Source organism: Aythya fuligula, chromosome 1 (assembly GCF_009819795.1).
Source record: "Aythya fuligula isolate bAytFul2 chromosome 1, bAytFul2.pri, whole genome shotgun sequence".
Taxonomy (NCBI): Eukaryota; Metazoa; Chordata; class Aves; order Anseriformes; family Anatidae; genus Aythya; species Aythya fuligula.
The window spans coordinates 23,696,774-23,722,571 of NC_045559.1; the positions used below are offsets into that span (position 1 = coordinate 23,696,774).

The following is a 25,798-nucleotide window of genomic DNA, read 5'->3' on the forward strand; positions in this document are numbered from 1 at the left end:
CATTATATATTTAGAATAGCCCCTTTCAAAACCTACCAGTTCACCTGAACTCTATCCCTTACATTATCTTCTCAGGAGGTCTCAGGCTCAGTTCTGAGTTGTGTCAAAGCTGTTTTCCCAATTATTTCTTTCTGTGACATAGCAAAGGCTGTTATTTTATGATTACTTTTACCACCAAATTATTTTCCATCTTTGGGTTGTCAATCAATTCCTTCCTGTCAGTTAGATTTGAAATGCTGCTTCCCTAGTAAAAAACAAAGTCCTATCTTCAGAAACTGAAACTTTGTCCCCAACACTGGCAGTCTGTGCACCTGTTTTGTCTGTATCCTCATACGAGGGATCCATATAATCAAAAGTTATACAGATTTTTAAAATCTGCCTTATTAACTGGCCTTTTGATGCTTCTGATTGTAGTTCAAAGACTCCTTCATGTCTTCTCTTCCAATCTTCTGTTTTACTTAAGATCCTAAGCATGAAGAAGTGTGTTCTTTTCCCTTTTGATCTTTACCCACAGATACAAAACTCTTTCCTACTTTTTCTTCTTCTTTATTTGATGCTATTCTGTTGTATAACAAACATGGTACAATGTTTTCTTTTACTGAAAACAGGAAAATTCAGGCAATAGTATTTATTCATTTTTGATCATCTCATAAACTCTCCCATTCTTAGTCTTCGTCAAAGCTACATGGAACATCTTATCCTGTTTTCTCACGTTTCTGTGAGAAAACAGGATAAGATGAGATGACAAACAAAAAATCATACACTCTTTGCCAGACAAGACAGAGAGAACCTATTTTTCTCATGTATTTCAAACTCAAAAAGACAGAATCAATAGAAAGATTAAGGCTGGAAAGGACTTCTGGAGGTCATCTAGTCTAAGCTTTTGCTCAAAACAAAGTTCAGAGCTAGATCAAGATGCTCAAGACCTTGTCCTCTTAAGTTTTGAAAATTAGATTTTTAACTCTGTCCAGCAAAATGATCTTCTATATGTTTTCACTTCATGACATAATTGGGCTTGAACATATGTTCTATGTATATCGGATGTTTCAGTTTCCTACAGTAGCCAGCAGTGACTGGGAGAGCACCTGAAATGTTTGGTTATCTAGTTGCCTAAAACCTGTTCTAATTACATAGATTTGTTATGAGGAAAGGCAGGGGGAGAAAGTCATGAGGAGACAGGCATCTAGCCTTGGTTTATGATGAACACTTATCTTATCAACCTACTGTTAATAAAGTCACTAAAGCCATAAAAAGCAAGATTTAATTTTAACTTGGTTTACTGGCCTGCTTTAGCAATGGCTAAAGGTGATAGTTTGGAAAAATATTAATCAGAGTTAGCTATTTAAAGTCAGACCTATTTTTTTTTCAGCAGTTTCTGCAGGAAAGTTCATCATCAGCCATCAACCATGAAGGTTCTTAACTACCTCCTGGCCTACCGAAGGTTCCTGCTCATTGTCCTCACCCCACTGCTTTTACTTCCACTCCCACTCATCATCAAAACCAAAGTAAGTGACCTGCTGTGACAGGTAATTATTTTGCAGCTGTATGTCAAGCTTGAGATTCCCAGATCTTTTCAAAATTACTTCATTATGTTTGCACTGTGGATTTTTGTTTGTTTGTTTGGTCAACTCAGAGTATTTTCATAGAAATGTATAGAAGACAACAGCTGTAATATAAGAAAGATTCTGTGCTGGTTGCATGAAGTTCTGAATTATATATATTTTTTCTTGTTTAGTAAATGTTTTTCTCATTTAACATCACCCATACCACCTTGAAAATCCTGTCCTTACCATTACATTTTGGCTACTTTTAATCAGCTCTGTGTGTTTGACAGTGGAGTTGAACCGACAGATGAAATTACTTTTTTATTTGATGATAGATTTTGTTAAGTTCATCATATACTGTGTTGTCTGACAGCAAATGACTGGAATGAATGTTCTGAGAAATTCCCTCTGGTTCCTAAATATAGCATAGGTTATGGCAGAATACCTTAGTTTTATTTCACTTGAAATAAATTCTGCTGGCATTCAGTAACCCTTGTGACAACTCCAGGCTGATGGAACAGCTATCTTATTATATTAGTGCTTCCATTTGGCACAGTCTGATATCAACAGAATGAAATAGAATTCTCCTGTGATGCGTTATCACACATGCATTATACATAACATGTATAATGAAAATACATTAAAGTCCAGTTCAGAAGTCCTTGCATCATATATAGATAGCTGATACATAGCAACAGGCTTCACACTGTCTCACTTCACAGTTTCACTATTCCTCTCTGAGCATTAAGAATCTGCAAAATTCTTAATCTGGTAGTACTTAAGTGAGATAAATATTTGTTAGGTGATAAGTGAATCGTCATTCTTAAGTAGTTTCATATATATATATCACAAGCTTTCCCAAAAATGAATGCTAGACATAGCTGACTGACTTGGATTTAATCTTGATTTCAGTAAGAGGTTCTCAGCCCCGTTTCATTCAGTTCCTCTTCTACTGCAAACAGTCTCTGTTGCTGCTAAGTAGTTTCATGTCCTAAACATTGACATTAAAAGATCTAAACCAGTTTCTTCAAGAGCAGAAATATAAATCAAAACTATAAAAAATGGGCTTCTAGGATTCTAGAAAAAACTAGGTTCACTTAATCTCTTTATATTTGGCTGCATCCTCAGTTGATTCCATGTTGTTTACTCTTCCTCCCTCAGCCTAGTCTTTTCTCATTTGTTCTTTATCAGCAAAGAGATGGCTGCATTTTACTGGCAGCACTGAAATAAATCCTGTTTTCCAGAATTCTGAATGAAAGTCACTCGCTAAAATTACAAATCTTAAGAACAGTAACAGTGTTTCTTGTCAGGCTTGTTTTTCATATTATATGTTATTCTCACCTTATTGATACTGGTGACAAAATTTAATTGATTACAGAAGAGCCAAAATTTGACTTATTATTGACTGCAAACACTCCAAGAGGTTTAAAAGTTGCATTCTGTGTGCTTGTAGCTGCAGAATGTTTGTAATGGTTGCTTGTATCAGAAATAGTGCATGTAGCCAGCAGGAGCAGGAAGGATTATCATCCCCCTGTACTACGCTCTGGTGAGGCTGCACCTCAAATATTGTATTCAACTTAGGTCCCTCACTACAAGAAGGACATCGAGGCCCTGGAGCATGCCCAGAGAAGGGCTACGAAGCTGGTGAAGGGCCTGGAACACAAGTCCTGTGAGGAGCGGCTGAGGGCACTGGGGTTGTTTACTCTGGGGAAGAGGAGGCTCAGGGGAGACCTTATTGCTCTCTACAATGGCCTTAAAGGAAGGTGTGGAGAGCTGGGGGTCGACCTCTTGCAGATAACTAGCAATAGGACTAGAGCGAATGGCCTCAGGTTGTGCCAGGGGAGGTTCTGGCTGAAAGTGAGAAGACATTTCTTCTCAGAAAGAGCAGTCAGGCATTGGAACGGGTTGCCCAGAGAGGTGGTGGTGTCACCGTTCCTGAGGGTGTTCAAGGAAAGGTTGGACCTGGCACATGGTCATGGTTTACCGTGTGATATTGGTGGTAGGGGGATGGTTGGACCAGATGATCTTGGAGGTCTTTTCCAACCTTAATGTTTTTATGACTCTATTATTTATGTTCATTCATGGTCTGAGAAAGCTCCAGAATGAGCTATAGGGATTAATTGTGCTTGAAGGAAAAGCAATGTCTTTTTTTTATGTCCTTCATAAGTGGTAGAATTTAAGTATATCAAAACATTCTTTAAACCTATTTACAGACTGCTTTGTACCTTAGCAAGATTATCAATAGAAGACAGTAAGTACCCTGAATCCAGGTCCCTTGACTCATACTAGTTCCAGGTGGAGGTAATCTCTCAGCTGACATAGCCGGACTTTTTGCAATTGTGACATTTTTCCTTCTGTGTGATCCACTCCTGTATTCATTGGTGTTATTTGTATTCTAGGAAGCAGAATGTGCATACACACTGTTTGTAGTTGCCATCTTTTGGCTCACAGAACCTTTGCCGCTGGCTGTTTCAGCTTTGCTTCCTGCATTTATGTTCCCACTGTTGGTATAATGGAATCCAAGGAGGTAATTTTTTCCTTTTTCCCTATCATACTATAGATTTCAATAACAAAATCTGCAAAGAAAGAACCGGATGGGTTAAATCCATGGATTTGCTGAGTGCCAGTCACAGTAGGCCTATCTCAAGCTCACGTGATTTGTATGTGATTTGTCCTCAGGACTGGTCCATATTTCTTTTATTTATTTATTTATTTATTTATTTATTTATTTATTTATTTATTTATTTATTTATTTTCCTAGACTGTGATTCAATGCTTAGATGCCAGTCAATGGGAAAATGCTAGATAGATTTAAGATATCCTTAATGTTACGGAAGCAGTATGATACATGTACAGTAAAGACCCTGTGTGCAAAATCTATCTGCACATCAGAGACGACACCACAGATGATATTTTATATCTCCATGTTTAAAGTTGTTCTTTTCTCTGTTCAATAGGTGGCTATGTTAATAAAAAGCAGCATTTCATTGGTTATTTAGATTTTATGTGAGACATGACTGATGATCTTAGGTTGTTTATACCACAAGCCTTATTTTTCTTTGAGTTTTAACACTGTGTTCTTTGGCACATTGTTATTTGGTTTAAATGAAATTAAGAGCTTTAATGAAATTTTACATGAAACCTTTAATGAAAGTTTAAACCAAAAATCTTTCTCCACATGCATTTCAATACATATCTGTATTGAACTGCTAGTATCAAGTACTAATAAAAAAGAAAACAACTAATTAACATAACTTCTTTGTTTTTTATTTCAGGTGGCATCTGCTTATTTTAAAGACTTTCATCTGTTGCTGATGGGAGTAATTTGTTTGGCAACATCGATAGAAAAATGGAATTTCCACAAAAGAGTGGCTTTGAGAATGGTGATGTTAGTGGGTGTCAACCCCGCATGGTACGTGCTAAACAATGTCTTGGAGGACAATAATACTTGTGGAAAGCTTCGAATTCCAGAAATAATTGCCTACTGCTTATTCTGCAGTAGAAATCCACCTTTTCTTTTCTACTGAAACAAAGTAGATATTTGAAATGATATGATTGATTTGTAGGTGACACTTTATTATTTTGCTGAAATACTAATTATAACACTGAAAGTTCCCTACAGTGATTCTGCTCATAATAAGGAACCTTCTAAGCAGCAACAAAAACATCAAAAATACCAAACAACTTATGAATCTGTGAATAATGTAAGGGTCCTAATAATGTTTAGCACTTTACATACCTGATGCCTACAACCAAAAATCTGTGCTATACTTTATATTTATCTGTAGTTCAGTACTGTTTGCAAAATTCTGGAAACTTCACAAATACAGAAAAGGAGTTGAGATACACAAGAGGGAAAATAAAGTCATGAAAGTTGTGTTGGCAAAGGAAAAACACATGAAGCACAGTGCCTCTATTTATGTTTTTTTCTTTGTCAACTTGTGAAGAAAATATCAAAGGAATAGGAACTTCCCCAGCTGGATGAGGTGATGAGAGAAATGAAATCTTGCACTCTTTACTGACTTGCTATCAACATATATCTTATGAAGTGAAAACTTTTCTTTGCTTGCAAGGAAAGCTTCTAGGAGTGCTTTAGGCCCCCAGATTCATCTGTCAGCACACCAGTGAGGCTGCAGATAAGATCTGTAAAGTGAATCTGGCTTCCCAGAATATACAATGTTTATGACTCCTTGTCAGAAAACAGAAAGTGATGGGAAGTAAAAAGTCAGAAAAGTAGAAAGCTAGGTCTAAAACATAAGATACCTCCTGAGTGATCTAACTAATAACACTTCTTGGAAATACTGGAATATTTCTATTCCTTGGTAGTTTGTCTGTCCTAAATTTAAATATCACATGTACTTTGATTTTTCCCACATCTTCAGACAGCTGGTAGCTTTCTTTTTCTTTCTTTTTTTTTTTTTTTCTTTTTTTTTTTTTTTCTTTTTCTCTCTTTCTCTCTTTCTTTTTCTCTCTCTCTCTTTCTCTCTCTTTCTCTTCTCTCTTTTATTCTCTTTTCTTCTCTTTCTCTTTGACAAAATACTCCTTATATTCTTTTTCTACGGTATGCAGTTATCTTTTGGATGAAATCTTGAAAGGGAGAATACAAGTCAATGGTGTGATCCACTAACCGAAAACTGCTGAGGAACATGCTGTGGATGCAGGAACCTGCATCCAGCTGCTGAAGATACCCGGAGCAGTTCCACAGACAGCTATGTAACCCTGAGGAAGCAGAATCCCTCCTATCTCAGCTCTATCACACTTCCTAATTATGGTAACAAGATGATAAGTTTATGATAAGATGATCTGTGAAGGAGAGGATCCTCCTGCCTCTCAGCATCTATTGCTCATAAGCTATGTGCCCCTGCAAAGTGATGCACAGTGTTCTTTCTGCATAACCCCCCTCCTCCACGAGCAAGAGTCCCCAGACAGCTTTTGCACACAGGAGCCACATCCAGCCCAAGGCAGAGATATCACTGTAGGAGTTTCCTGCAGTAGAGGGCATTGAGAATGCAGTAGTGGGTGGGGTGTAGGACAGCGGGAGTACTTATCCTGACCAGTGTTTTCTGCACAAATGTTTCTCCTGAAAACACGATTCTTCCCCAACTTCCATCTGAGGACCTGATCAAGAACTGAGTAAAGTTAATGGGATTTATAATAGTGCTGACAATTTGTGTTGAATCAGGTCTGCCACTTGCAGTTCTAAAGATCATTTCATTGTTATGCAATTAAAAGTGCACAGAGGAAAGACAGGGTATCAAGGTATTGAACTTTTTGTACCCATATTGAGAAAAAAAAAGAAAGAAGCAAGTTTGAAATGTTTTCACCATTAGCTGAAATGAAAGGCTATGAGAGGCATTTTGAATGCTATTTTTATGTCATAATACATTGCTTATATTATTTTTATATTAAATCTCATTTTCATGTGTTGAGTAATCCATAGAGCTTTTACAAAGCTTTTGATCTAGGCCAGGCAAAGAGCTTTTCAGATTGCACAAGTGACTTTTCATAAACTGCTGTACCACCACAGTCCCTTCACTCATGTTTACTGCCTTGCTATAGTGATGCATGGCAGGTGTCCAGTGACACTGCCAACACCTTGGGACAAGAAGCCAAGAGAACTAGTCTCATTTACAACTCCAAGAGATGCATTAAATATGACAGTGTAGTCTGTATGTTAAATTTAACCCGATTTCAAAAGATGTGATGTAGAATATTTGCTTTTTTTTTTTTTTTTTTTTTTTTTTTTAGTGCAAATCTGGAGCGACTCTAGTAGGGTAGATGCAGTTCCTATTTTGAAGCAAACTTAGCACAAGCTGCACTAAGACCAGACCAAGACTTATAATGACCTTCACTTTCCCATTTAATATGAAATATAGCCTTTATTGAAGCACTAATAATCCCTACACTTTGAGGTATAGGTTAAAAACTAAGTGCCACCTACTAAATTGCTAATACTTCTCCTTATAACACCCAGACTGATATCCAGAGGATTCACAGCCTAAGTGACTCACAGCCCAGAGTTTTGAGCTAGCTTGTACAATACAAGACTAATAGCATTAGTAGTATAGCCATTTTAAGTTTGATCTGAATTTGTGACATCCATGGCGCTCTTTCTTCAAAGATGATTCATATACAGTATTATTCTGTAGATAAACATTATTTCTTTAATTTCCATTTATAAGTATATTTGACCCTTATAACTCTATTTCAGTGTGAAAATATCTTTGACCAAAATCATTCTAATTCATCAGCTTCCTCAGAGGTCAGTTACAAGCTGTAAATATTTACTGTTTCTTACATTCAAGCTTTCTGTTGAAAAAGCTTTCCATTTATATTAAACAGCCTGGTGATAGGAGGTGTTGTTGCAGCAGTAACAGACTCTTCTCTCCTGTTCCAGGCTTACACTGGGTTTCATGGTGAGCTGTAGTTTCTTGTCGATGTGGCTCAGCAACACCTCTGCGGCTGCCATGGTGATGCCGATTGTAGAGGCCGTAGCTCAGCAGATCACCACAGCTGATGCAGAAGCTGACATGCTGGAGATGTCCTACTCTAATGGCTCCACCAACCTGGCGCTGGAGCTTGACGGTAGGTGTATGGTACAGTTTTTGTTTGCCCACCCTCACTCTGCAGCACACCAAACACCACATAACATGAAGGGCTAGGCAAGTAACAGCATCATTATGTGTTTTGTTGAGAGACATCTCTTTGATTACTGTGCATGAGGCCTCTCACATTCACAAAGATTAATTAAAATTGAACAGGTGCAGAATACAGCAGGAGAGGAGAAGACATGAGGCTGGCTTGTTCAGCGTAGTAAAATGAAGTCTGAAAAAAAATATAACTACAGGCTATAAATACACGGGAGGTTAAATGTTAGCAAGAGAAGAGAGCTCTTTAAGCTCTAGGGTAGCGTTGGAAGAACAAATGAATCTAAACTGGTTAAATACACAGATGAATTGTAAATTAGGAGAAGATTTCTCATCATTATGAGATTGAGACCCTGGGGTAATATGAGTTGTGGAGGATTAGGGCACAACTTAGCTGTTTTGCACTTGTAAATGTGTTCATGGGATGATACAGAGCAGTTGCAAGGAATGGGACATGCTGATAGAGACATTCCAGATTTGTACCCCTAAACATTTATTTGTCTTTCTGTCAATGTCTTACAGAAAATGTAGGAGAATGTGAAAACAGTGACTGGACAGAGAAAGGCAAACAAGTTAATGGGTAATAGTTATTCATTTTCTAAATTTTCTCTTAAGAATTCATCTAAGTAGAACATCTGTTTATTGCAATTAATACTTTTGTTTTTGCAGATATGACACCGATATGAGTAGTACCGTGTGCACAATTGAAAAGGAAAATGAAAAAGAAAAGGAACAGGTATGTAAGGTATCTTTTCTTATTCTGTTAATGTGCAATTTTGTTTTAACCCAAATCTCACTCCTATGTAACACTTAACATGGTGCTGCTAGCAATGAAGCTAGTTTTATGTGAATAAATATGTGTGGATTCGCATATACATACAGTTTGCTTATTTAGTTATCTTTTACTGGTTTTGTGCTTCCAAGGTGTTTTATGTGATTAAACCAACCTCATCAGAGAATGATTCTATATATCAGGTGTATATATATCAGTATATATAAAGGCAGTTCCTGTGTAAGGACTGAGGCAGTTCAGGCAAAGGACTTCAGGGTTTGACTCTCCCTTCTTTTCCTTTGCATGAATAATTGCACTGCCACTGCAAACCAAACCACACTTCATATGGCTGTATTACCAGAAAATTGTCTGACTGTTCTGGGACATCCTTGAATCCTATTTTTGTGCTTGATGATGAGCCCTTCTTATATGTTAATCAGTCTATATTCTTACTAAGCAGAACCTACCACCTGCTGAAACAGGGAGAAAAAGCAGAGAGGACAAATACAGTGGGATTTTCAAAGTGATGTGCTTATGTATTGCTTATTCTGCTACCATTGGAGGGTTGACAACAATCACAGGAACATCGACTAATTTGATTTTTGCTGAGCACTTCAATACGTAAGAGACTATATTAAATTATTTGTATTCTTCTTAATCCAGAATTTTAACTGTTCTTCCTTGAGCTCTCAAATGGCTCCCCTAAAATGCATTAGAAACCTTACCCTTTGATTTGATCATACTTGATTCTATTGCTTTCTTTTCATTATTTTTTTTTGTTAAAGGGTTAAAATGAAATTGCATGGTTGTATTTGACTTACATGGATGATCGTCTGTAAGTGATCATCCAATACATACAAAAAGATGACCATTCTTTGGTTGAGGAGTATTCTTTGAGTATTTGCATGGAAAAGGTTGGGCTTGTGTGAAGAGAAAAACAATACTAAGTTCAGGTCCACTTAGCAAGAAGAATCAGGAGACTTCCAGGAAGTTATGCTTAGTGGATTGCTGAAATGAGAAATTTAGATCTGTTAATCAATGAGAAAGCAAATCATTTCAAGCCAATCTGAAACTTTATTTTCAATGGAACACTTTGGTTTGAGGTTATTAATTTTTTTTTTTAATATTCCTTTTCTAATTAAAAGTACTTCAAAATTAAAATTGGCAGGTGTTGTTCCAGAACATTTGAAAAACCAATAGTTCTTGTTTAACTTTTTTTTTTTTCTTCTGCAAATTACTCGTTGCCGGAAATATTCCTACTCTAATTTTAACACAGGAAAAAATAAAACACAATCCTGTTATTACCCTCTGCCCAATATTCTATGTTGTAGACAGCAAAACAGTGAAACCTGTATTCTGTGAATGGATGAAATTCACTGTAAAACAGTCTGTGCTACAAGAAGGTCTGGTGCAGATAGGAACAATGGAACCAGTATGGACATTATGAGAGATTGCCTGTTACTGGGGCCAAACAAACAGGGCAGATTGTGGCTTTGTAAGTCCTTCAGACTTCTAAACATGTAGGTTTAAACTTATAAGCTATAAACTTATAACTTTTAAACATACAAGCATTTCTGGTTCAAGCAGGCTCCATACTCACAAGCCTAGGAGAATCCAAGATTGATTACTAGGGATAAGAACTGTTCTTGTTCGTTTCCCTTGAAGTTTTAGCAAACCTGAAGAAAACTGGCTCACAGCTGGTTTTTCAGTTTGTCTTAGCTGTTAACAATCTCTTCAAGAATGCATAAGCAGATTGCTGTTCTCTCCCTGGGTCTTCATCCTCTGCTAGGAGCATGAGGTGTACATGGAGCACTATGTGTATAATCCAGTTTTATACCCCACCAGGTTTTTGTTTAATCTTTACACAACCACTGAGCCTAATCCTTAACTTAAGCTGTATCTACCACCTAACTGTGCAAATATTTTTTCTGTTTAACTGTCTTGCACCCCTCTCCTAAGAGGCCTCATTTGTATTTATGTCCTGTCTGAAGGAGGAATTGACCCATTAGCATGACTTGGACACATTTGCAGCCTACCTTTATGCATTATAAGCATCACAAGGATGATAAATCATAAGCATCATAACGAGCATCATAAGGAGGACAATTCAGCAAGAGAGCTGTATACACCAAGAATATTCTTGGGTTTCCATCTAAGTGACAAAACACTGAAGAATTCTGTATTCTTCATAACTTCCCAATTTTAGTATTAAATAAACTACAATCAGTGTTTATTGTTCTCCCTCTTCCCTCCTTTTCATTTGTAATATGAAAAAGGTGAAGAGGAAGATCGTATATCTGCGTTAGTGTTGGAGTCTGTGCCTTGCTGGGAATCCTCAGCCTGCTGTTGATTTAGGACACGCAATTAAGCCCTGTTCCACAGAGCAGAAGCAAGCACTGGCAGCAACGATGCTAAGCATCCCTGCCAGTGAGACCAACTTCTCCCAGGGCTGCTTTTCAAGACAGAATTGCTACTAATCCTCCCAGGGTCACTCTATTCATTCTTTAATTGTGCACAAAGAGACACTCCAATACAGTGTCTAGAATATATCCAACTGAAAAGAAAATATATAAATATTGGCTCTGATACCAAGAAGCTGATTAGACAGCTGGTAGGCTAAGCATTACTCTGCGCACCACTTCCCATGAGACACCCAGAAGCCTTTACTTGCCAGGGGGCATCAGTGAGGATAAGTTGGTCCTCAATGCTCCCTGACCAGATCCTTAGCGGTGCTGGGTCCCTTTCTTCTGACTCTGTTTTTGCTGATTTTTAGTATTGTATCCCTTTCTGTATTGGTATGTTTCCAGTTGAATCATTCAGGCTGCTACAGTCTGCCAAGTATCATATCTGCAGTTTTACCTCTCTTATCTTACGTACCTGTGCTGTACAGACTTTCTCACAGCTCTTTCACATGACCAAGCAGTTTCTCCTGAGCTGCAATCCAAGGTTTGCAGCTGGGCTGTATCAGTGGCGCCACGGATCCTAGGAGCCCAGGCGGCTGCACCCAGGGGAAAGCTATGGGGAGGCTACAGAGGGAAGCCTGTCATACACAGCATTGCCAAGCAGAGAACTGAGCTCTTCTTTGCTTGAGGAAGAGTAAATCCTGTAAGGAAACCTTTGATTCAGTCAAAGGCTCACTGCCAAGCAGAGAACTGAGCTCTCCTATGCTTGAGGAAGAGTAAATCCTGTAAGGAAACCTTTAATTCAGTCAGGCTCACTGACAGTTTCCTCAATTTCCCCAATGCCTTTCTGATAACTGAGTTTGACCTTCCAACATGAAGAATCAAACTTTGCCAACATCGTATTATTTTCAACCTCAGTAATTTTATAAAAGTCATGAAAAGAATAATCAATCTTGTCTGGATTCGTTCTATGAAACAAGTTTGTTGGCATTTGTACTGTTTCCCTGGAAAAACTGCACTGTTACTGACCATATCACTGCAATGTAGGAATTATTAAAATCAATCACACTTCTTCATTTTCTGCAGAAAACAGATCTGGAAAACAACTAGTTCAGTGTGTCCTGTCCATCCTTGCCTCAGGCAAGACCTACAAGCTAACTATAGCAGATAACCCAGCCAGTGCTACTTAATAGATAATTTTTGTAACTGTTTATATTTATTATCCAATCTACCTGAGGAATATTTGCTACTGAAATGAAGATTAGATAACTTTATTATTAAGATTACTATAAATGCTTAAATATATGTTCAGCACTGCACAAACTTACCATGAAACCTGACCAGCATAAATTAATATTTTATAATGGAGTTGACCCTTTAGTATAAAGTGTTCAAGAGCTTGTTTTCTTTTCAATAAGGAATTATCAAGCATATGTCAAAAATAAGATCATAATACTTAGCAAGTGATGAAATGCTAAGTCATTGCTGTGCTGATATCATTTTTTCCTATATTGGAGTATGTACATTCAAAAATCAATGTGGCTAATCATGTAATAAAAGCTAAATAGCCATGTAATCTATAAATAGTATATAATAGCCATTTTCACTGTCTCATCACTATGTACAATTGCAATTTACAGCATCCATCTCAAGAAGTGGGTAGGCGTTGTAGTTTAATCCCAGCTGACACTTTAATTGCAATATATGTCAACATCATAATATATACAAGTTAATCCTAAAAATTGCACAACATGTGAGATAGCATTTATAATAAACATTTATTGTCTCAATGACCTATGAGACCATTGCATTTGTTTTTCTTCTAGCAAGGCATGAAATACAAAAGATTGCATAATAATTGGAAATAGTCATTGCAGTCTCCTTCTGGACATTGTGTTTTCCCTTCCATCTGATTTTGCATGAAGGAAGAAAGCTGTCCAAGAAAGCTAGAATTTTCACTTGTAGCAGTAGAAGCTCTCTCAGCAGAGCTGCAGAGGCTCAAAGATGGAAAGAAATCTGTTCATAAAGTAAATTGACAAACTAAAGGTAGGATTCATTATTCTTGCCTTTCTGGCATCTATCTCATTCAACAGTAAATTTTCTTCTTTCAGAAGACCCAAGCCCATTTCTCCGTATTTGAACTGCAGATGACAGAGAGAGCTGTGGTTGTCAGACCCACATCTGCAAATAGCAGATGAAGGAAGCCTCATAGAGACAATGTGACTTGTGAGACAATCCACCTGACAGATAAACATCCCCACATGTTCTGGAAATTAGTAATAATAAATTTCTTTCTAATGAGCTTTGAATACCTTTTGGAACCTTTAATAATAAATGTCTCTACATTGTCTCCACTGTTGTCTTCTAAGTTCATTGGAGACTCAAGTATATTTGCTTGTGCTAGAAGTCTCCTTTCAGAGAGCAGCTTTTCTTTGATTCTGCTTCTTTGCAGTCCCAGTGGCCCTTAACATTGTGAGTGGCCCTTCCTTGCCTCCTGAACAGGTTAGATGCACCTAGATCAGTGGGAGATGCACAGATCTGTTGCTGACCCAATGCTCAAACAACTGTGGCACAGCTGCAGGGACAGTTCATGTGGTAGTCATGATGATCAGGAACAGCATGGGAGGGTGAAGAAAGAGGCCACCAGAGGCCACCTCATGCTGAAGGCAGCTGCCAACCAGAAGCACTCTCTTGGAAAAGAGGGCTTTCTGGCACTTCTCACAAGTCTTCATTCCTTTGCTAAGCTTAACTAAACAGTATTTTTTTTTGTTTTGTTTTAAACTTTCATCCAGACGTTATCCAGATTGCAAGTGCATCAACTTTGGATCTTGGTTTATCCTTTCTATCCCCATCACAGTCGTTATTCTGGTGCTCTCTTGGGTCTGGCTCCAGTGGCTTTTCCTTGGGTTTGAGTAAGTAAATGATGTAATCAATAAGAGTAAAGGTTGATAGTATAAAAGATGCTTTATACCAGGAGTAAATATTCCACCTAGGTTTAACAGGCTTGTTAAAAAGATAATGCAGCAACAGCAATTTTACATCCTTGATTAGTAGAGCTGCATCTCTGGAAGAGACAAGAATTCTCTAAAATAAGGATCCCTGACTACTCAGCCTAGTATGAAAAGTCTATATCATAAATGATGATATCCCTTCCTTTAAAATATACACACAACATAATTAAGTATTGCATTATTATTAATTATTGCATAATTAAATATTGCATGTGCAAGACTAAAGAGTATGGAAATGATGTGCATTTTAGTCTAAGACCTGAAGATGTTAAAGACAGGCAGGATGTTGCTCTTTGCTGGAATCAGGGATTGACTTGAATACTTGAGCAATACCTGTGCTATAAACTGGTTGACTACATTTCTGAATGTAAAGTAAAAAAGTTCATTTTTTCCAATATTTGTATGTGGTGGCAGGTTTTTCTTTCTCTTGGAGTTTGTGCTTTTAAGGTTTTGCAGAGAATAATATTTCTTTTTGGCTGACTCTTCAAAGCCTTGTTCTCCATGAATTCACTAACACCTGCAGAGATAACAATGGGGCCTGCTGTCTTCCAGTTACATGGTTACTTATGGTGCAAGAGATGAAAAGTGAGACTGCCTGCTCTTAAGCAGACTTACAATAAGCCCAATCTTACCATTCTGTATCTGAACATTTATTCTTTCATTTTTTTCTTGATCGTTTTGATAGTGTTCTTTTTAATATTATCGAAGAATGAAAACCTAGCTTGTAGCAACTGTTCTGCTGATCAGTATGCAGGCTACTTATGCAATACAAACTTTTTCATTAAAATACAAAGTAAAGTTGTAATCATGTATGACTTTCATTAAACAGACAGATTATGCTTTTGATTGTTTCAATTAGTTCCCAAGATTAAAGCTTCATCTTCCCTGTGAGCAACATCTGAAATGTCCTAAACCCATTATAGGATAAAACAAATGAGCTAGTCAATAGCAGGACACATTTTATTGCTGCCTCTGTCAGTCTCCCACTGGACTTTGCCAATTAATTCCAATGTGCTCAGTTTAGTATGTGATAATTAAATGGGAGACACTGCATTGTATAGTGAGAAATTTTTGTAAAATGCTATTGCTAACTGGAAGGGGTGGACTTTTTTTTCTTCTGCATACACTGTTAATCCATCTTCCAATATTGCTGATTTGCCTTCCAGTTTTAAAAGCATGTTCAAGTGTGGCAAGAAAAAAACAGCTAGAGAAGAGGCCTCGGCAAAGGTGATTCAGGAAGAATACAAAAAGCTTGGACCAATGAGGTATGTCAGACTATGAACCTGCAAACAAGAACAAGTAAATCCAAGTGTAAATTCAAGAAAATGTATAACCCATTGTGTTTCTGCTATAGCTACCCAGAAATTGTTACGCTTATCCTATTCATTTTAATGACCCTGCTGTGGTTTACCAGAGAACCTGGCTTCATCCCAGGATGGTCTTCACTATTCCCAAAGTAAGTAATCTTTTTGATACACCAGTGAGATTCACTGCACCATGTTTTAACTGCATACATTCTTTACTTCACAATAAAAATATAAAAGAAAAAATGGAAAAATAATAGAAAAAAATGCATTTAATAATTTGGAAAGATGCCATGATGACATTTTTAAAAACTTCTGTAGTATATAGAGAATAGGTACAACTGTGGCAGTTCCATAGAGGTATGTGCTGCAATATCTGAAATGTCCTAAACCCATTGCAGTATTAAACAAAGTACCTTCTAAAAAGGATTACGCCTATCTTTTAGACTTGATCTGGTGATGGAGAAGGCATAGTGATTGGTGTTACTCTTTCCTATTTCCTTGCCAAATCTGCAGTTGCAAGAACAAGATCTTTGGTTAGGATTTTTTGATCTGCTGCCATTAGTGACAGCCCAACTTCTATGCAAGTAGGCCAACATCCTCTGCTTTGATAGCTTTAATTATTGACATAAATTACTATCTGTTCATACAGAACTCTCACAAAGTCACAGTTAAACAAACCATCAAAAAGGAGGAACTAATCCGGAACTGCTACACTTTTTTGTCCTTTTGCTTCAGCTTGCTTCTGCAGTCCCTTCCCCAGGATCACCTAGATGTGTTTTCACTAAGAAATTGCTTGGTCTTCCAAGAATCTATAATACAGTGATGCTTGTAATAGCTCCTGTTCTCTTGCTGTAATTACTGTAATTTTGGCATTGTTCTGTGATAAAGGTCTGAATTTTGCTCTAGAGTACTGGGAAGTAGTTGGACGACTGGGAGGAGGGACAGGGAGGAGCAGGACTTTGTGCTGTTTAGGCCCTTGTAGATTTAACGTTTATCACTATCTGAGTCAAAGGCCAGAATTAGACTCAGATGGTAACTTTCCATTTTGTGTTTCTGTTTCCATGAATGACATGTGCACACACATCCATCATCCCTCCTCTCTTGAAATATGCTCACACCATTCAGGCAGTCTATCAAACACACACACGCACATGCAAACACACAGCAATGCTCTGCTAGTACATCTGGAAAGGGATTTGCAAAGAATAATAGTAGTGTTTTGAAGATTTAAGGTGAGGAGTTTTTTTTGGTTGGTTGGTTGTTTTTTTTTTTTTTTGTAGAAATAGCATTAAGTGCATAAAAACTAAGATTGTTTTAAAATTATTTACTTTTTTGTTACCCAAAAAATTGCCAAGGAACATTTTTTTCCCTCATAACAACAACAAAAGACCTGATGATCATTGTCTCATATGAACCACGGTAATCTTAAAGGGTTTTGGAGTGTTGACCTAATCAAGCAATCAGCCAGCTAAGCAATCAGGCTGGCTTTGCCTCCCTTTCTGCCTGATATTAACATTCAGTGCTCATTGAGCTCCATTTAATGAGATACATCTGATACTGAAAAACAGACCTGGTAAACAACCTTTCAGATTTGGGACTTATTACTCAAATGAATTATTTTAGTCCAGAGATCTACATTTTCTTATTTGAAGCTGTCTGTTTACTGTTGTCTGAGGATTTTGTTCACTGACAGGGAAAAGCAGAATATTCTCATACGTGGTTATAGGTTCTGTGTGGGGATGTTATTTTGTGGATGCCCTGAAATGTTTTCCTTGGAAAGGAATGCAAGCATGCGTCATGTCACATCAAGATGAATCACGTTATAATTTCTGTGAGGTAACCTGAAGAGAAAAAAAGCCTGTGTTAATCTCTAACTTTTGTTAGAAAAGGGGAAAGAAAGCATGTATTACTCTTCAGACATTTCCTATTTCTAGAAAGCTTTAATTTATCCATCATTTGCACTAATAGGCATCAAACCAGGAATTTAAAATTTTACTTTCACAAGCAACAGAAAACTTCCCAGTCAAGATGAGTGGGGTAAGAAGCCAGCACAGGTACAGCTAGGAGTAGTAGTTAACCACCATCTTTAAAGAAAACTAAGGAAAAAACAGGCAAAAGGCATCTATCAATGCATTGCGCTTAATACTGTCATGCCCAAGGGACTTCTACAGTGCATGAACTGTGGCTTACATCTCTCATGCATGTGTTCACTACTGCCTTTGCACACACAGCTGTTCAGTGTTTTGCATTGTGATATAGAGTGACAGGCATGTGCACAACTTCCTTAAGTATATGTTAAAGAAAGCAAATGTATGGAAATATTTTCTGCCCTTACATTTATGATAGTACTTATTTTCTACAGGATTTTATCCCAGTCTTGAGTCAGCCTGAGGGAAGTTCTGTCACCTGCACAGATGAGCTTTGACCTTACTATAAAACAGTCCATGAAACTAGAGGAGCAAAGCTGCAATGTCAGAGCTAAAGTAACTTTGAGTACCCCCTGGGCCACTAAGTGGGAACTTTTAAGTTGGTTTGACAACAGTCCCAGGGTCTTAAACTAGACAGGACCACCCCCTCATTTCTTATAACATGCTAAAGATCAGAAGCTGCTACATGTTTCTGTGTGTCAAGCCTGGTAGAGATTTATTTTATTAGAATATTTCCCAGAAAGCAACCAGGCTTGATATCAGGGTGGAAAAATATAGATTCCTCATATTTTGGCATTTACCACTTTCTTCGATAGTTTATTCTGGTAGATACTCATCTCTGTTGCCAAAATAAACAAGACAAATTTACACCTTGTTTGCTGTTTGCATATAGCTTCCAGCCATCTGTTTTTGTCTTTCCCTGCTAGATTACTTTTTTTTTTTTTTTTTTGGTGATAAGTGCTTTAAGGATATACTTACCTGGTTTAATTATATCACATTACAAGCTTCTTTTTGACAAACCAAATGGAATGAGTCAAGTTTTCCTTTAAGAAACAAATTCTTATCACTCTCACAATCCAAGTTCATGTTTCCAGCCCCTCGTGTGCATCTTCACAAGTTACTGAATACTCTTTTAAAATACAGACACCGATTTCTTTTCAGATTTCTCCAGCAGAAAGATTGGTATTCAGTGATGATATCCTCCTCACTTTTTGAAATGTCAGGCAATTCTTACCCACATTTGTGCTGTATCAGTATTGAGTAGAGCTCATTTTTAAGAATCATTAATAGCCATACTAAATCAAATGCCTTTCAAACACACTTTACATTTGTAAGTTCATTTTTCTCAAGGAAATTTTGTAAGTCTAGCAAAGACTAATCCATTGCTGTGGCGCCCTGAGCCCCTGTTACCTCCCTCTGGAGGCAGATAGCAGAATGGTTTAATCAATGTTTATAGCACTACAGAGGGAAGTGCAGGGTGAAAATGCCTGTTTCCTCTCCATCTGTTGACAGCAAAGGATCACACATCGCTTCTTGCTACAGCAGTTTCCACCTATGTCCTGGCTTGATTCCAGGTTATAGGGTATTAACTTCAATTAGATGAATTTCAAGTTGGCCTTTGGCTAGCACTTTATGAACCTCATAAGAAACAGAAATTTCAACTCTGGGCTGCAGCTGATTAGAGCTGATGTACACAAGGTGGGTTTCCTTCACTCTTCCTCAGGTTTTTGTCTGAGTTTGTGTCGAGTTTGTGTCATCATATTTCCCCCCCCCCCTTTTTTTTTCCTCACAGTCCTTTTTTCTACAATGATATCAGTTGGAGTTATTGTGAATTTTCCTTGATTAATGGATTTTTTACTTTCTTAAATAACAATCAGATTTCCAGTGTTACAAGCAAGTCAATATTGTATATGCAATTGCATTACAGATTGGATAAGTAGATTTTGAAAATTATTAATCTCAAAATTCACCAATTATTGAATAGCTACTCTCTGGAAAGGTCTCAAGTGTGTCTCCATAATAGTATGACTAATGGTAGGCTATTGTGTGTGTGTGTCTCCCAAGCAAGTTTTCTGAAAATAGTGTTTGGCACAAGGAATACTGTGTTCTCTGTTTTTTGTTTTTGTTAGCAAAATAATTGCACTTTCCTAGTTGAACAAGAGGTTATGCAAAGTCCTGCACCTGGGGAGAAACGACTCCAGACACTACTGCATGCTAAGGGTTGCATAGTTGGAAAGTAGTGTGGTAGAAAAGGATCTGGAGGTTCTGGTGGACACCAAATTGAACATGAGTCAGCACTGTGCTCTTGCAGCAAAGGACAGTGCAGCAAAGGACAGTGGTCAACAGGTCCAGGGAGATGATCCTTGTCCTGTACTGGTGAGGCCATGAAGAATTGTGTCCAGTTCTGGGCTCCCCAGTACAAGGCAAACACAGAGCTACTGGAGATAGTCCAGCAAAGGGCCACAAAGATGAAGGGATTGGAACACCTTTCCTATGAGGAAAGGCTGAGAGAGCTGGGACTGTTTAACCTAGAGAAAAGAAGGCTCATGGGGGATCTTATCAATGTATATAACATTATATAACCCACATATATATATATATATATATATATATAGTACTATATAAATATCATTTGTAAAATCTGTGATTCTGTATTTATTTTATATATACATATATAAAGTCTTAAAAGAGTGCAGGATAGGATGCTAGAGGAAGGGATTTTCTGATTTTTAACCCCAGTGCACCTGGACCTAGGCTAAAGTTGATATATGGGCAGAACCCTCTGCCTTAACAAACCATTACAAGTTTGTTTTTTAAAAGCATGTTCTGTGCTGGCAGACAACAGAAAACAGGAGACAAAAGTGTATTAGTGAGCCACTTCAACTCTTATGGCAGGTTCATTTTGTGACAGTTTTAGCTAAAACTATACTGGCTGTGATATCAGTGTGCTATGCATATTAAGGTTTTGTGAATCTCATCTAATGATGTTAAAGAAAAGGGATCTACCAGAGTATACATTTGTAACCTATAATTGGAGATGATTTTTCCCTTTTGGTGAAAAGCCTTGATTTAATATAAAACCTTAAGCCTGAGATCTGCTGAGAAGTTATGCATGCACCTACTGAAAATGCAGAGAATTACGTAGTATGAGGCTGAGAGGACTAATATATTGGTTCAGGAAAAAATAATAATTTACAGTAAATATTAAAACATTACTGAGCTTTAAAAACTGTTGGGTTTGACTTTCTTAGCAATTTTTTTTTTTAATTCTATTGAATGACAGACTATTTTGACTGAAATAAGATCAGTTATCTAACAGAATCAGGTGGATGTGTTAAGTGTGTGTTAAAATTGCCTTGGCGGTCAGCTTTGCACTTTGCCTGGTCTTGTACTCTGTACTAGTTTGAAGGAAATTGGATCAGCTGAAAAAACACTGGTGCAAGGAATTCTCACGCACAGGAAATGTTCAAAGTAAACACGGCCGTTGTGTCTGTGACCACAGCGGTGACAGCCACAGGAGGATAATAAAGTTCTGCTGTCTTCCCTTAGCTACAAGAGCATCATCCTTTGTGGGTAGGCACAGTGCTCTTCAGGCCTGTTGGACTGGATCTATTACAGAGCATATTAAAATTATTAAATTTACCACTGAACTGTGAAAATGAGTTGTTTAAGCAGCAGCTATTCCTAAACATCCTCCTCCCCCAGCTTATTCCTGAATGACAAAGTAGTGCACGTTTACTCAGGACATGAACCGATGAATTTATAGGGCTTACATGTTCTATTTCTGCAGATGTGGTGGGCTGACACTGGCCAGCTGCCAGACTGCTGGCCACCAGCTGCCATCTCAGTCCCCCTCCTCAATAGGGCAGCAGGAAAAAATATGATGGAAGAGCTCACGGGGAAAGATAAAGACAGGGACACCACATATCAATTACCATCATAGGTAGAACAGAATCAACTTGGGGAAAATTATTTTTATTTACTCTCTATTAAAACAGTTCAGACAGTGAGAAACAAAGGCAAATTAAAACAACACTCCTCCTTCCCTTCCCTTCCCTTTCCTGAAGCTCAAAGTTACTTCTTCATCCTTGACTCTGTGCCCTCCCACCCTGAGTGGCACAGGGAGATGGGGAGTGGGGGCTGTGGTCAGTCCGTCACAGCTCCTCTCTGCTGCTCCTTTCTCCTCACACTTTTCCACTGCTTCACCATGGTTTCTTCCACATGTATGCAGGGTGATCTCTGCTGCCATGCCTGCAGCACCTCCTTCTCCTTCTCTAACTGTGGTGGTCACAAGGGTCTTTTCCTCATTTATTTTCTTCACTTGTCACCTCCTATGTGTCATTTTTTACTCTTTCTTAAACACATTTTCCCAAATATGCCACCGTTTTGGCTGCTGGGCCCAGCCATGTCATGTGTTGGGCCCATTGGAGTGTGCCTGGCTTGGGGCAGCCCCGACCTCTCCTTACAGGGGAGCCAGCACCTGGGCACAGGCACACAACATAGCAGACTGCTGTCCTGACTGTATATATGTACATGCTGTTCTCTTGTGTTATTCTTGTTAACTCAGGTACAAAGGCTATGCTACGGATTCAACAACTGCCCTGGTGATTGGCCTCCTGTTCTTTATTATTCCTGCAAAAACATTGTCTAGGACTTCAAATGGAGAAAGCAGTTAAGTATCTTTTGATCTGTGTTTTATTACAATACAGTGTTGAAGGTTCGGCCGTAAACATAACACATTGCATTCAGTAGAGGAATGTCTTTAAATACTGATGTCACAACCTTAATACAAGATAATGCCTTGTGGGGGAATATAGCCTCCCTGGCACAGGTGATAGCATTCAGGCAGTGTGAGCTCTGTGAGCCAGTGCTGTACAGCAGCCTGCTGTCTGCAGCCCCCTGGCATCAGTGAAAAACACCTCTCCAGAGACTGCTACAGGCTTTGAATTGGGCTACACAGGGCAGAGATCAAAACCTAAATGAGCCTATAGAGTGCTACCTTGGCAATCTGTATGAACAGTAGAGTTTTGTTGATTAAGTTAGTCTTACTGATATCCCATAGCAGTCTTCCACACAGGAAAGGAGGGGAAAGGGGCCAATGCTCCGCTGGTGGAAACTTTTGTAGCTGTCGTCTTCAAGCTGTGATAGTTTCCAGCAGCCAAGGATCTGTCCCAGAAGTACAGGTTGTTTCTGTCAAAGACTTTATTCAGGTTATAATGATTAGATTTTGCCTTTGAATATTTTCAAAGTATTTCTTCAGAGAAATTATTTCAAGATGTTTTTCAAGATGTTTTTAAACGTTGGTGATTTTTTTTTTCTTTAGCTGCTTATGGTTACACTCCACTGATTACTTGGAAGGAATTTCAGTCATGCATGCCCTGGGAAATAGCTATTCTTGTTGGTGGCGGGTTTGCATTGGCAGACGGCTGTGAGGTAATGCAATTTATAGAAGATCTGTGCAATTAGCATGACCCACATCAGACACAATTCAGACATGCAGAGGATTCAAGGTTACTCTCTTATTTTAGCAAATTGTTCTTGTAGCAATATTGAACAGGATAAATGTGAATATGCAAGATGTTTACAAAGTGGGGGTAAGAAAAAAAAAAGTTTTCCTTGACTTCAGAGGCTATGAACAAAGATGATTACTGTTAATTACTTGTTTTAATTTAAGCCCAATGTGGTAGGAATTGTGCAGAGGTTTCTGAGGTAATTCCTATGCAGAGTCCTGCTGGCTACTCCAGCAAATCAAACAGGTCTTGGCCCAAGATTTGTTTATGAAGCCTGATGTATGTGTATGACAAATTTTCTGAGTACATCTCCTCTAACCTTCTCAAAGGTGCAAATATAAATAAATGGAATATAGCTTGCATGGGTGCCTACAGGACAACAGTAACTTAGAAAAATGTACTTAAAAACACGTGGTAGGAACATGGAATTATTTCAGATCTTTTTTTTTTCTATTTTACACAAATACTTCATAATTAACAAATGAGTTAATTCCTGTTCAATACCATTTCATTATAGTTTTCTGTTCAGTGTTTTGTAAAACATAATCATGTTGTCATATTTCTTGTGCAGGTTTCAAAACTGTCTGACTGGGTAGCAAGTAAATTGACCCCCCTAGGATCACTACCCCTGTGGCTAATTATTCTGATATCATGCCTTATTGTCACTTCAGTAACAGAAGTTGCCAGCAATCCAGCCACCATTACAATATTTTTGCCTATATTATCTCCTTTGGTGAGTATCATAGAGGTTGCTTTTAACCAGATTGTGCTCTGTCATCCATGTAATAATATAGCTGCTCAAAGAAGCAGTTTTTTAAAAGTCTACATAAAGTACTTCTTAACTTTTTTTTTTTCTTTATTGCCATGTTCATTGGATAGCTGGTTGTCTTGTCTTTCTTACAAGAGATGCTGTATCAGTAAAATTAAGATAAATGTGCAATACTCAAAAATTGAAGCTGTTACTCCTATTTGAGTATAATGGAAACACTTGAAAGGACAACTCTCACAGTGTTTCTTCAGGACCAAATCTTCAAAAAAAAAAATGGTTAACAATGCACCATTTAAGCTGTCACCAAAAAGAAGAGAGGTCTAATAGATGTGCTTAGACGTACTTCTCATTTCTTCTCTCCTTTCCTCATTTTTTTTCCTTTTTTTTTTTTTTCTTCTCATTATCTTTATCAAAACACCCAATTCTTCTTCAAAACTTACTATGGCTATCTTCTTGTCTTTGCTACTTGACCAATCTAGCCATACACTAATCTCCATTCCCTATCTCACAAGAAAACTCAGTCCTTACTACATTGAGTACCTCCTGCGCATTATACACAAATTCAACTTCATCATCTTTCTGGCAGTGTTTTGGTTTTAGTGCTTGTGCTGTGCCCACACTCTTTGCAAGAGTTTTTCATATTAGAGACTCAGCTACAATTAGAGAAAAATCAGGTGTGAATTTAGGGTTCATTAACTATCCTGTGCTAGAAATACCTGTTCTCCTCTGGAGCATTTTCAGATATAATCTTATAAAAGAGTTACCAGAAAAGGTTATTTTTCACTATTTAAGCTGGCAGTTTACAGTTTGCTTGTGTTAATATAGTAAGTTTGCATTTATGTATTTCATTTAGCAAATGCATCCCCTGACAGCTGTTCTTTTTTATTTTTCTTTCTGCAGGCTGAAGCCATTCACGTGAACCCACTCTTCATTTTGATACCTGCCACACTATGTACTTCTTTTGCATTTCTTCTTCCAGTAGCAAACCCAGCCAATGCCATTGTGTTTTCATATGGTCATTTAACTGTAATGGACATGGTGAGTTTTAAGCAACACTATCCAAAGGGTTCTGATAATCGCTCTGCAACATTATTGTCTGATTTTTACCATTTTAAAAACTTTCTTCACAGGCTTGATATTAGTCTTTGATTTCTTTTCTCCCTCCTTTAGGTGAAAGCTGGTTTGGGCATTAATATCATCGGAGTTGCTGTCGTTATGCTTGGAATTATGACATGGATAGTGCCTATATTCGATCTCTATACTTATCCAAGTTGGGCACCAATCATTTCTTCAAACAGCACAGGGTTGTAAAAAACAAACAAACAAACAACACACCACCACAAAACCTGGGGATTGGTTTGGATTGTTTTTGTTTCTTTTCTGTTCCACTGGCATGTGGTGAGTCACTTAAAATGCTTTTTGTCACTATAACAATAGGGATCCCCATTACTGTAAATGCCTTATTCCACAGTCCAAGAGACTGATGATCTGTTCTGAGAGTCTAATCAGGAAGAATGTTAGACTTTCTAAATATCATCAAGTCAGATCAAGTTTCTAATATAGTTCAGCTAGTCTGAACGTTTATATCTTCATGTTATGAAGGAAAAACTAAATGTACATAGCTATTGTCACTGGCAGTTTGCCCCCATGCTCAGGGTAGAGAAATAATGAGATTTAGATGTTATTATTTCAAGTGTCTATTCTTACTATGACCCCTGGTGACATTTGGGTTTTGTCCAAGAACATACTGTTTTTCTGTTTTCTAGATTCAAATGCTATTTGAAATGGTGTTGATCATAAACAAAAATCAGGTTGGGGAATTGTCTTGAACATATGGTTTACAGACCTGTCAAACGTGCAAAAAAGGGAGAAGAGCAGCATGGTCACTTAGGCAGCACTTTATCTGTT

The 25,798-nt window shown here is 37.8% G+C and overlaps 1 protein-coding gene across 1 annotated transcript; it reads left to right on the forward strand.

Moving 5' to 3' along the window:
• The first annotated feature begins 1,406 nt into the window (after positions 1 to 1,406).
• SLC13A1 (solute carrier family 13 member 1) lies at positions 1,407 to 25,201 on the forward strand. The gene is given in 16 exon segments (XM_032203915.1): positions 1,407 to 1,505; positions 3,944 to 4,046; positions 4,049 to 4,071; positions 4,820 to 4,956; positions 7,942 to 8,129; positions 8,714 to 8,771; positions 8,861 to 8,927; positions 9,421 to 9,584; positions 14,158 to 14,277; positions 15,543 to 15,641; positions 15,731 to 15,832; positions 22,179 to 22,282; positions 22,935 to 23,044; positions 23,693 to 23,854; positions 24,791 to 24,928; positions 25,061 to 25,201. Coding segments are annotated over 16 exon segments (1,815 nt in total).
• Positions 25,202 to 25,798: the final 597 nt, after the last annotated feature.